The sequence below is a fragment of the Anomaloglossus baeobatrachus genome, chromosome 3, assembly GCF_048569485.1.
Source record: "Anomaloglossus baeobatrachus isolate aAnoBae1 chromosome 3, aAnoBae1.hap1, whole genome shotgun sequence".
Taxonomy (NCBI): Eukaryota; Metazoa; Chordata; class Amphibia; order Anura; family Aromobatidae; genus Anomaloglossus; species Anomaloglossus baeobatrachus.
The window spans coordinates 679,933,905-679,947,068 of NC_134355.1; the positions used below are offsets into that span (position 1 = coordinate 679,933,905).

At 41.5% G+C, this 13,164-nt stretch overlaps 1 protein-coding gene across 1 annotated transcript; it reads right to left on the reverse strand.

Annotated features, from left to right (window-relative positions):
- Positions 1-1,066: 1,066 nt before the first annotated feature.
- POMC (proopiomelanocortin) lies at positions 1,067-12,570 on the reverse strand. Its single transcript, XM_075338854.1, has 3 exons — positions 12,525-12,570; positions 4,427-4,570; positions 1,067-2,005 (listed from the first exon to the last, which is right to left on the reverse strand). Exons 2-3 carry the CDS (start codon positions 4,553-4,555, stop codon positions 1,352-1,354), a joined length of 783 nt encoding a protein of 260 aa, XP_075194969.1. The 5' UTR covers positions 4,556-4,570; positions 12,525-12,570; the 3' UTR covers positions 1,067-1,351.
- Positions 12,571-13,164: the final 594 nt, after the last annotated feature.

Consider the following 13,164-nt stretch of genomic DNA (forward strand, 5'->3'; position numbering starts at 1 on the left):
TGCAGCTCTCACGCTGCCTGTGCTGCCGGCTCCGGCTCTCTGCACATGTAGCTGCTGTACACATCGGGTTAATTAACCCGATGTGTACAGCAGCTAGGAGAGCAAGGAGCCAGCGCTAAGCAGTGTGCGCGGCTCCCTGCTCTCTGCACATGTAGCTGCATTACACATCGGGTTAATTAACCCGATGTGTACTGTAGCTAGGAGAGCAAGGAGCCAGCGCTCAGTGTGCGCGGCTCCCTGCTCCCTGCTCACACTGGTAACTAATGTAAACATCGGGTAACCATACCCGATGTTTACCTTAGTTACCAGTCTCCGCAGCTTCCAGACGGCGGCTCCGTGCAAGCGCAGCGTCGCTTGCACGTCGCTGCTGGCTGGGGGCTGTTCACTGGTCGCTGGTGAGATCTGCCTGTTTGACAGCTCACCAGCGACCATGTAGCGATGCAGCAGCGATCCTGACCAGGTCAGATCGCTGGTCGGATCGCTGCTGCATCGCTAAGTGTGAAGGTACCCTAAGACTTTGGAGATTGCAAGGTACAGCTGGTCAGGTTGACTAGCAAAAAAGCTACTTAAAACCTCCTTCTTTGCACAAAAATATTGTCACACTGGAAGAAAAGGAGAGCAAAGTGACTCATCCTGTCACAATGGGATTACAGGATACTGTTCCTCACCCTCTAGGGGACCCTAGGCTATCCCTAACCTTTGGATTACCCCTAATGGTGGAGATGCTGGAGTTCCGTGACTTACTATTCTCCATACCAGAACTAAACTCTTTATCACCAGAGAAGGAAGGGTCAGGAGTGTGATCGCAACACAGATTAAGGCAGGCATGGAAACAAACAAAAGTCCTCTTCACAATACCTCCCCCTACCAGTATAGAGAATCTATAGCTGGCATTAAAGGAAGTGTCCAGCCAGCACATAAAGGAGGGCAGCGAATGTGACTGGCTCCTCCACAGCATGTGATCAAAGGAGACTAACAAGCAGCCCAGCAGAGATATTTTCTTACAATGATTTATTTTTGGGGTTGGGGATACGTTGCGATGAAGAATAGAAGGAACAGACTGATAGCCAGTAAGATTGTAAATGTTTATTCTCCCATTCATTTACATTATTGTACATTTTGGTCAGATATGAAAATCATTTAGCAAACGGAAAACTAGAGATTCTTTCAGGCTTTGCTAACTTTGTACAGAACATTCAGAAACCAAATGTAACAGAACATAAATTAAGGGATGGGATATGCGGCTAACTACAAAGTAGATTCATAGTAGTTGATCACAGGGTAGAATTCGGACCCTAGAACTGACGTGCCGGTTTCACCTACTTGGATGTTTTATGTGGAAACTCTTATCCTATTGACCCTTTTTGTGGGCATTTTTGATAATGGCATTTTTGAAAAGAGTCATTAGTGGAGTCTGACTGCGCTCAGGGGTCATGAATCCTCCATATCTCTTGTCTTTGGGTGGACCCTCCCATCGAAAATGATGCATTTTATACTTTCGATCTTTTTTTATTGGGTTTTCCATCAACTCGCTGTCGTCCATGTCTTCTTCGGAGTTGACGTCTGGGTAGTCAAACTCTACAGACAACTCTCTTTTGTATTCTGTTGGGTAGATTTCTGATGACTCTTCCTCGGCGTCATTTGGGAAAACCTTGATGGGTCTCCTCTTCTTGCCGACTGGTTTTCCCCATCGGAAGTGTTCCATGGAATAAGACCTCTTAGTGTCTTGTCTGTCCATAGCTTCCTCTTCTAAATTTCCATCTTGTGTGTTTTGGTTGTCATTAGTGGGGAACAAGTTAAATATGGGGTAGTTGGCTATATCTTCCCTTTTGTAACCTGCATTATTGCTATCGCTGCCGGTGTTGTTCCTTCTGCCAAACTTATTCCAACGGAAGTGGCTCATCACGTACTTCCTGATGTTCTCGGAGAGTGGTTGCATGTGCCCGTTCCCGGGAAACACTGGTGACTCTGCAGACAAGTCCATCTTGCAGGCTTTAATACATTCCTGGAGAAAACAAAAACCATTAACAACATAAGAGGGAAAGTGATAGGAACAATTTTGTTGTTCGAAAAGTTGACGTCATAGTTGTAAAAGTGATATAAGTTAATTATCGGCAAGACATTTCTCCAGGAGTGAAACTTTGGGTACGAGTAGTTATTAGCTCCTTGTCCCTGAGAGGTTTCAAAGATATTCATGCCCCATAAGACCATAGTTCACACGTTACAATCCATTATTGGTTGTTAGTGTAAACTTTTGGACAAGTTCAGGTGCATTTTTGGCAGAAAAAAAGAACCCAGATTGTGGGTCCTCCTCTAACACCAAGTAACAAACTACAGTGCATATCGCGACCCTTGGTCCAAGAGAACAAGTTACTCGGAACTTAACTGCATAAATGTTGAGAAACTGGCCAATAAAATGTTTTGGGGAAGGTCTTTCTCAATGACCAAAACTGAGACTCTCCTTAATAATATGGCCAAGAAATATCAGAAAACCCGAAATGTGGGTACAGGCAAGATATACAGTATATAGCAAATATCTACAGGCAGTTGAGTCACAAGACTAAATGTTCTCCATGGTAAGGACTCGTGAATGTTTTTTACTTTGTACTTCCAAAAATAAGATTGCATCTATTGACCAAGGAGGAAAAATAATTAGTGATGAGCAACCACTTCCATGCTCGGGTGTTTGGCACTCGTAACGACCTGTTGGATGCTCGGATGGGTGCAACTAGAGAACCAGAGTTTAATGGAAGTCAATGGGGAACTCATCCGGAAGATTTCCTGGAAAAATGCTCAAGTCCTTCATTGACTTCCATTAAACTTGGGTAGTCAAGTTGTACCCATTCGAATACCCAACTGCTCATTACCAGTACCGAGCACCCAAGCATGGTAGTGCCTGCTCATCACTAGTTACGAGTACCGAGCACCCGAGCATGGTAGTGCCTGCTCATCACTAGTTACGAGTACCGAGCACCCGAGCATGGTAGTGCCCACTCATCACTAGTTACAAATTCTGAGCACCCGAACATGGTAGTGTCCGCTCATCACTAGTTACCAGTACTGAGCACCTGAGCATGGTAGTGCCCGCTCATCACTAGTTACGAGTACTGAGCACCCGAGCATGGTAGTGCTCGCTCATCACTAGTTACCATTACCGAGCACCTGAGCATGGTAGTGCCCACTCATCACTAGTTACGAGTACTGAGCACCCGAGCATGGTAGTGCCCACTCATCACTAGTTACCAGTACTGAGCACCCAAGCATGGTAGTGCCCACTCATCACTAGTTACGAGTACTGAGCACCCGAGCATGGTAGTGCCCACTCATCACTAGTTATGAGTATAGAGCACCCGAGCATGGTAGTGCCCGCTCATCACTAGTTACGAGTACTGAGCACCTGAGCATGGTAGTGCCCACTCATCACTAGTTACGAGTACCGAGCACCTGAGCATGGTAGTGCCCACTCATCACTAGTTACGAGTACTGAGCACCCGAGCATGGTAGTGCCCACTCATCACTAGTTATGAGTATAGAGCACCCGAGCATGGTAGTGCCCGCTCATCACTAGTTACGAGTACTGAGCACCTGAGCATGGTAGTGCCCACTCATCACTAGTTACGAGTACCGAGCACCTGAGCATGGTAGTGCCCGCTCATTACTAGTTACGAGTACTGAGCACCCGAGCATGGTAGTGCCCGCTCATCACTAATTACTAGTACTGAGCACCCGAGCATGGTAGTGCCCGCTCATCGCTAGTTACCAGTACTGAGCACCCGAGCATGGTAGTGCTCGCTCATCACTAGCTACGAGTACTGAGCACCCAAGCATGGTAGTGCCCGCTCATCACTAGTTACCAGTACTGAGCACCCAAGCATGGTAGTGCCCACTCATCACTAGTTACGAGTACTGAGCACCTGAGCATGGTAGTGCCCGCTCATCGCTAGTTACCAGTATTTAGCACCTGAGCATGGTAGTGCTCACTCATCACTAGTTACGAGTACAGAGCACCCGAGCATGGTAGTGCCCGCTCATCGCTAGTTACCAGTATTGAGCACCCGAGCATGGTAGTGCTCACTCATCACTAGTTACGAGTACAGAGCACCCAAGCATGGTAGTGCCCACTCATCACTAGTTACCAGTACTGAGCACCCAAGCATGGTAGTGCCCACTCATCACTAGTTACAAGTACTGAGCACCTGAGCATGGTAGTGCCCACTCATCACTAGTTACCAGTACTGAGCACCCGAGCATGGTAGTGCCCGCTCATCACTAGTTACGAGTACTGAGCATCCGAGCCATGTATGCGAAAAGGTTTCATTTCATTCGCCCACATCATGGCTTCTTTTTGGTGCAGGCGACACATATAGGTGACAATGAAGAACAGATAATGGCGGTACATCACACGGACTCTTTGGTGGGGTCTTACCAGTATCCCATCCTCGCTGCTCAGGTCTGTACATTTATTGCTCTCCCAGCACTGACTCTGAACTTTTTCAGCATGAAATATAAAGGCCCCCAGTATTGTCAGGACACAGCTCCACCCTGGCCGCAACATTGTCAGGTAGAACGTCTGAAACGAGACGGTATAAGAGACAGACATTGTGTTATAGAAATGGATCATCGTCTTAGAGCAAAGGCAAGACACAAAAACAACAAACACTTCAGAGTTTCTTTTCTTTTTAACAAATCAGTAGCAAAAAGGAAGCTCCATCATGGCGGGGTGGAAGTCTGGCGTCAAGTAACAAATTACGTATGTGTCTTAAGGATGTTGAGGTTGTTAGTATAGGTTGGGGGCAGAATGAAGATTGTGGGGGCTTTGCTTAGAAATGGGGGCATTTCACGACTTGCGGTTGATTTTCTAGAAGGAGCAAAGATAAGACTTTGGAGTCACACCAAGTGCTCGGATAAATATCCGGACGTTCAGTCCGCAGTAACCTTCACCGCCGCCGCACAGTGTGGCTGAAAGAACACATATAGAATGATATTACCGCGTGTGACTGTAAGGAAAGGGTTAGAGATTGAAGAAATCAGAAGTAGGGACTTATGGGACAGAGATACAGACCATGGCGGCTTGGGGAGAAGGGTCCGACCATAGTGGGCGCCATTACTTTTAGTATTTAATGTTGAGGCTTTAGTGTTCAGGACTCGTCTCCTCACCCTGGTGGGAAGGACAAACATCCTTCTGTCCTGGTTGGTTAAACTCTTGCCCCGTAAAGTTGCCCATAGAGTTTAGACATTTGTTGGCTGAAACCACTGTCATGATCCGCCACTGAGCCATTGCTGGTATCTTTTCTCAGGGTTACAGGTCATGGGAGGAGTTAATTTCATTCTGCCTTGTTCCGGAGGACAGGCCGCTATATCCTGGCACTGCTCCTCCAGAACAGCGCCAGTAATAGTCTCTGCTGTGCAGCGTGCGTGCCTGGCTCCCATGAGTTTTTCTGATCTGTCCTGCCTCACTGCTACTTAGTCCTGACCTGGGCTCTTCTCTGTTCATCCATCACTCTTTTCCTGACTCCCCATTCCTGTCTATAGTTGTTGTCCCAGTTCTATCTGTCTGACCTCGGTCCTGACCTGTGTATCCTCCACCGCTGTACGTTACTTTGACTCCCCAACCCCTGACCTTTATCCTCGTTCCCAACCTCGGCTCCATCTATCCCTTCTGCTGTATACATTACATCGCGGCTCCTGACCCCTGGCTATCACCTGACTACGATTTGTTTACTTCTGTACTATTGATGAGACCTCCTGTTGCAGACCCGGCTTACTGACTTCTCTATCGCCCTCTTGTGGGTTATTTGCTAAGTGCACTTTGGAGATCTCTCTCCAATCTGTCTTAGTGACTCCGCAAGCGAGCGTGACAACCTCGTTCTGCCGACCACTATCCTTCCGACTCCCCCAGTAAGAGGATACAAGCCACTGTCAGGGTATTTTGGCATTGCCTTCTCTCCCATCGGAGTATTGGAAATTTGGATCACCCTATTTCCCGGCATCTGCCATGGAGGGAGAATTCGGAAAGCACCATTTGCACTAGATGGATTTTTGATCCTGCTGGTTCCACCAATTTTCATCTGATATTAATGGGATTATCCGCTGCGCACACATAAGCAAATAAATTTCATTTGAATTGAATTTATGACAAATGTTTTGCATATTCTCTAAACTAAGTCAACTTAAGCAGTTTGCAATTCGACCACCAAAAATGTCCACTGCAGAAGACTTCAACAGTTAAAGAAGGATCACGTGTCCTCAGGAATGGCCAAGTGAGCTTTTCCATGATGCCTTGCAGCGGTAACATCACAGGGTATAGCACAGCCAATCATAGGCTGTATAAAAGCTGAGGCAGGGAATGCAGCTGCCAGTTTATGATGAACCTGGAAAGTTATAGGACGTCACTAGAAAGCAGAGTTCGAGTTCAGAGATCGGGTGCTTTACGTATACAAACCACTTGCGCCAGCATCGCTGTGCTTGGATACGCTCGGTCCTTGGCCCAGTGTGAGCCACTTATGGTGTTTGATCGGCTCAAACTGAGGGTAACAACAGCATGATCGGATGTAGTGTGCACCCCAAAAAATGGAAAACTCTGCGCACCCTCCCGCAGAAGTAATCTGTTTATCGATGGCTGCATGTGGGCGGAGACCCAAACTGTCCAATCAGTGACTTCCATTGGGGTTCAGGTCAAATCTGTAACTTTCCAGATACATCATAGACTGACTGCTGCATTCCCTGCCTCGGCTTTTATACTGTCCTAGGAGGACTTCAGACTATTACACATGTGTTTTCAGGGAAATTGGACTACCTGCGATCTGCCAAAAATGTATATTCTGAAAATTATATAAAAATTTGGAATTCAGTAGATATTGATGACTTATTCTTAGGATAGGCAATTAATAGCAGATCAGTGGGGATCCGACACCACCAAGCACTTGTTTACAGCAATGGTGCAGGTGTAAACAGTATACAGAGCCACACTCTGCCTAGTGGCCGTTCTGGGGTACTGCGGCTCAGATCCCATTCACTTCAATAGGAGCGGAACAGCTGAACCTGAGAATGATCACTACATAGTGTGCGGAGCTGAGCTGTGCTGGATCATCACCACCAGAGGCACACACAGCTGTTTATGGGGGGAGGGGTGGATGTTTTACCCAACTGATCTCATTGTGAGATTCCATAAATAGGTCTCAGATTTTAATTTTTTTATGAAACCCTCCTTTATGCAAAAGCATTAGAGCAGCAAAATACAAAGTAGGAACAAAATGTGGCTGCAAAAAACCTCGCCAATCGGATATTTTTTTCTTTCCACTATAAGTTTGTGACATTGATGCTCATAGGAAACATTTACACCAATAGCAAAAAGTTCATCATCAAATTGACAACGGAATAAAAGTGGTAAAAAGGCAGCGTCGGCGACCATGAGCGAGCGGCAGAGGCTCTGATCTGACCATTGTATCCACATCTCTCAGCAACATCCTCATCTCATGTCTCCAGCCTTTATGTATTGTCTGGAGGAATGCGGAGCGGGGGGTAATAGACCATTAGTGGTTATTTCCACCCACACTTTGCATTGTCGCCGGTCACCCGCACCAAGGTCGCAGACATTTTATTTTTCCATAGAATTTTTTCTTCAAGTTAATACTAATGTTAAACTTCAATAGGAGACAAAGAGGCTTTACAGATTTTTTAAAGAATAAAATTATGATAATAGAAATAAAACAAATCATTATTAGAATTATGCTATTAATTAAAATGAATTGAAATATTTATCGAATATAATCTACTCATTGCACATCATTTGGTTATTATTACAATTACAAGATCATTAGAATTCCTACTACTGTAATCATTGCAGTCCTTTTTATTATAAAATGTAAGATATGCACACACACACACACACACACATATATATAATACTCAATACTATAATAATTTTATTTTATTACAAACTCCACGAAAGAGTTACTGGATAAAAATAGCAATTGAACAAAAAATAAAATAATAAAACTAAATATAATATATATATATATATATTTATTTTTATTATTATTATTTTTTTTTTCAATTATTATTTTTATATTTTATATATATATATATATATATATATATATATATATATATATATATATATATATAAAAATAATATATATAATATATATATATATAACTAAATATATATATATATAAGAAAAAAAATAAATTATGTATATAAATATATTTATTTCATTTTTTTTCTTACTAATTATTATTATTTTTTTTTTTTTTGATAATAGAGATTTTATTGAAAATTTTAACATGGGCTATCCTACAGCAAAAATTATAGGCACATATGGCATTAAACCGTGTAATGAAACCACATACGTCTTGAAGAGGGGAGGAAAAAAGAGGGGCAGCTATACTAATAAAAAATGATGATGATAATAATATTAATAATAGTGATTATTATTTTCCTTATTGATATTATAATTATTTTAATATTAATTTATATTTTCTTTATATATATATATATATATATATACATATATACACACACACACACACACATACACACACATTTTATATATATATATATATATATATATATATATATATATACACACACACGCAAAATGCATATTAAAGTAATATCAATAAAGAAAATAATAATCACTATTATTATTATTATTATTAATATTGGTATTATTATCATTTTATAGAGAGAGAGGGAGATGGATAGATTGATAGCTATAAAAAGTATGGTATGTATGTATGTATGTATAAAGAAAATAAAAATTAATATTAAAATAATAAATTAATAAATTAATATTAAATAACAATACAAATTAATACATATTAATAAATTAATATTAACATAACAATATATATCTTATTTCAGCAGTAAGGTTTTTTCGACTCACCAAATATTATACAAATGAAGATAATATTACTGTAATAGCAATTATTGTTTTAATATTAATTTGTATATTCTTAATATTAATTTATATATATATATATATATATATATATAATTTATTTTTTTATTATTTATTTTTTGCTAGAAAACTCTTTTCCAATTAGCAATACTATACTAAAAATAAATAAATAATTATTTTAATATTAATTTTCTTTATACATACATATACATTTTTTTTTCCCAATGAGGAGCTCTTTTACAGAATTTATACTAAAAAAAAAAATAGTGATTATGATTATTTTCTATTTATCTTTTTTTTTTGTGGAATTTATACTAAAAATAAATTAATAATAATAATATTGATTATTATTTCGATATTAATTTCTATTATTTTTTTTTTTTTATTTTTTTTTATTTTCCTTTTCATCTCTTTGTTGCTATGTGAAATTCATTCCCAGAATGCTACATATTTAGATTTGTTCTATATTTAGTTAAAAAAAAGAAGTAAAAACAAATCTTAACTATGTAGGTGGGAAAAGGAAGCATTAAAATCTAAGACATAATCTTTAAGCATAATTTTTAAGACACTTTTTTCCATCTTTTTAAATTTCCTATAAACTTATAAACATTTCTTTTATCTGTTGCTTAAAGGGGTTGACGAGTCAAGATAATTTATCCATATCGGAAGGATGGATGATAAGTTATAGATCGGATGGGGTCTGACCACTGTGTCCCACAACGATCGGCAGAATGAGGTACTTGTATCCTCACTAGAACGGAGGTGTAATGCGCATGCTCAGCCGTTAAGGCAGTGCACATGCTCGACCGCTGCTGCAGTCATTCACTATGGTTTCTGCTGAGTGCTGTGGTCTGTGATTTCCGCCAGCACCATGGAGATTCAATGGCACAGTGGTCAAGCATGCCGCGGGGATGGAAGTGTCCTATTCTATGAGTCAATGCAGAACACAATGGTTGGATGCCCACTGCTTGCAAAATAATCACTTATCCTATAGATACGTATTAACTAATCTTCACTGGACGACTCCTTTAATTATGGGAAATAAATAATACTGGAAAGAATATGAATGTATCCCAGTTAATAAAATAAGATAATGTACTATAATGTAAAGTATAATAAACAAGTCATAGAAATAAAATAACTTTTGCAGGGGGAAAATTTGGAACAAAGAAAAACAAAGAAAGTTCTAAGGTTTACTCCTATTCCTTCCCTTCTTCCTCCCTTCCCTTTTTCCTCCCTTCCCTTTTTCCTCCCTTCCCTTTTTCCTCCCTTCCCTTCTTACTCCCTTGCCTTCTTCCTCTTTCCCTTCTTCCTCTTTCCCTTCTTCCTCCCTTTCCTTCTTCCTCTCTTCCCTTCTTCCTCCTTTCCCTTCTTCCTCCTTTCCCTTCTTCCTCCTTTCCCTTCTTCCTCCCTTCCCTTCTTCCTCTTTCCCTTCTTCTTTCCCTTCTTCCTCTCTTCCCTTCTCCCTCCCTTCTCTTATTCCTCCCTTCCCTTCTTTCTCTTTCCCTTCTCTTATTCCTCCCTTCCCTTCTTTCTCTTTCCCTTCTTCCTCTTTCCCTTCTTTCTCTTTCCCTTCTTCCTCCCTTCCCTTCTTCCTCCTTTCCCTTCTTCCTCCCTTTCCTTCTTCCTCCCTTCCCTTCTTCCTCCCTTCCCTTCTTCCTCCCTTCCCTTCTTTCTCTTTCCCTTCTTCCTCCCTTCCCTTCTTCTTCCCTTCCCTTCTTCCTCTTTCCCTTCCCTTCTTCCTCTTTCCCTTCTTCCTCCTTTCTCTTCTTCCTCCATTCCCTTCTTTCACTTTCCCTTCTTCCTCTTTCCCTTCTTTCTCTTTCCCTTCTTCCTCCCTTGCCTTCTTCCACTTTCCCTTCTTCCTCCCTTGCCGTCTTCCACTTTCCCTTCTTCCTCCCTTGCCTTCTTCCACTTCCCCTTCTTCCTCCCTTTTCTTCTTCCTCCCTTCCCTTCTTCCTCCCTTCCCTTCTTCCTCCCTTCCCTTCTTCCTCCCTTCCCTTCTTTCTCTTTCCCTTCTTCCTCCCTTCCCTTCTTCTTCCCTTCCCTTCTTCCTCTTTCCCTTCTTCCTCCCTTCCCTTCTTCCTCTTTCCCTTCTTCCTCCCTTCCTTTCTTCTTCCCTTCCCTTCTTCCTCTTTCCCGTCTTCTTACCTTCCCTTCTTCCTCTTTCCCTTCTTCCTCCCTTGCCTTCTTCCTCCCTTCCCTTCTTCCTCCCTTGCCTTCTTCCTGCCTTCCCTTCTTCCACTTTCCCTTCTTCCTCCCTTGCCTTCTTCCACTTTCCCTTCTTCCTCCCTTGCCTTCTTCCACTTTCCCTTCTTCCTCCCTTGCCTTCTTCCTCCCTTCCCTTCTTCCTCCTTTGCCTTCTTCCTCCCTTCCCTTCTTTCTCTTTCCCTTCTTCCTCCCTTCCCTTCTTCCTCCCTTCCCTTCTTCCTTCCTTCTCTTCTTCCTGCCTTCCCTTCTTCCACTTTCTCTTCTTCCTTCCTTCCCTTCTTCCTCTTTCCTTCTTCTTCCCTTCCCTTCTTCCTCCCTTCCCTGCTTCCTCTTTCCCTTCTTCCTCTTTCCCTTCTTCCTCCCTTCCCTTCTTCCTCTTTCCCTTCTTTCTCCCTTCCCATTTTTCTCCCTTCCCTTCTTCCTCCCTTCTCTTCTTCCTCTTTCCCTTCTTCCTTCCTTCTCTTTTTCCTCATTTCCCTTCTTCCTCTTTCCCTTCTTCCTCCCTTCCCTTCTTCCTCCCTTCTTTTCTTTCTCCTTTCCCTTCTTCCACTTTCCCTTCTTCCTCCCTTCCCTTCTTCCACTTTCCCATTTTACTCACTTGCCTTCTTCCTCTTTCCCTTCTTCCTCCCTTCCCTTCTTCCTCCCTTCCCTTCTTCATCCTTCCCTTCTTCCTCATTTCCCTTCTTCATCTTTCCCTTCTTTCTCCCTTTCCTTTTTCCTCCCTTGCCTTCCTCCTCCCTTCCTTTCTTCATCCTTCCCTTCTTCCTCATTTCCCTTCTTCATCTTTCCCTTCTTTCTCCCTTTCCTTCTTCCTCCCTTGCCTTCTTCATCCTTCCCTTCTTACTCCCTTCCCTTCTTCCTCCCTTCCTTTCTTCCTCTTTCCCTTCTTCCTCCTCCTCCTCTCCCATACTCTATCTGAACCTATGTGCTAACAAATTTGGAAAATACTTAAAATAGACGTAATGTATATTCTAAAAACAAACAATAGAAACATAATAAATAAACAAACTGTAATTTAACAAAAGAAATAAAATAATAATTGATTTTAACATATTTGTGAATCAAATGTAACTTAAAGAGAAAATAAAAAAAATTATACAAATGATAATTATGAAATAAATATGCAAATAAATTGCAATAAAAAATAAAATAAATATAACTACTAAAAATATTATAATAAATAAGGATCTTATTAAAAAATTATTAAAAAATATTAAAAAATAATTATTATTAAAAAATATTATTACAAAATTAAAAAATCTCTTTTTTTATTTTTTTTTTAGTTTACAAATCAAATTAACGATATGCAAATATAAAAAATAAAATGTAATGTAAAGCCATGGATTAGAGCCGTGCGCTGTGCAGGGTCCCCGGAGTCAGGCACATGGCAGCGTGCTCTCTGCTTCTTACCTGTTGCTCTGGCAGTGTGTTTGTGCGACCTCTATGTACTTGGTGCTTTGTGTGGCTGAGCTGCCACTACCCCGGCTCTTTTTATACCTCTGACTATAGAATGGGGAGGTGGATTCATTAACAAATGACGTTTTCTCGCAGTCCTGGAGGGAATCAGCGAGGTATAAAGTTGCATAGAACAGACGCAACAAAGACTTAGCAGCCTGTATGCATCTGATACCTCCCCACGTTGCGGGGATTAGCCTCTCCTATGTTATACGGCACATTTTTTCCCGTCGCGTTTGATTGAATGTCTATAGCTCAGGATAGCGGAGAATCGCAGGTATTAACATCTTTTGAGTGGGAATTAGACGTCAAATGGCAGATGACATACGAGCACCAAAACGGTCTGTTTCCAATCAGGTTGAACCAATCCGTTGTCACCCTTTAATCTAGCCATGGATTGTTTAATCTATGAATCACCCGGCGGGGTAGGTGTCAATTCTACAGATTTTCCGATTAACAATTTTAAAATTAAACCTCATTTTCTGCTGACGATACTTTTATAGGAGGTCTAAGCTCTGTTTTCTGATACAGAGCACCAATGATAAAATGCTGTGTACCTGCAGCCACCACTAGAGGGAGCTCAGGAGCTTACTGC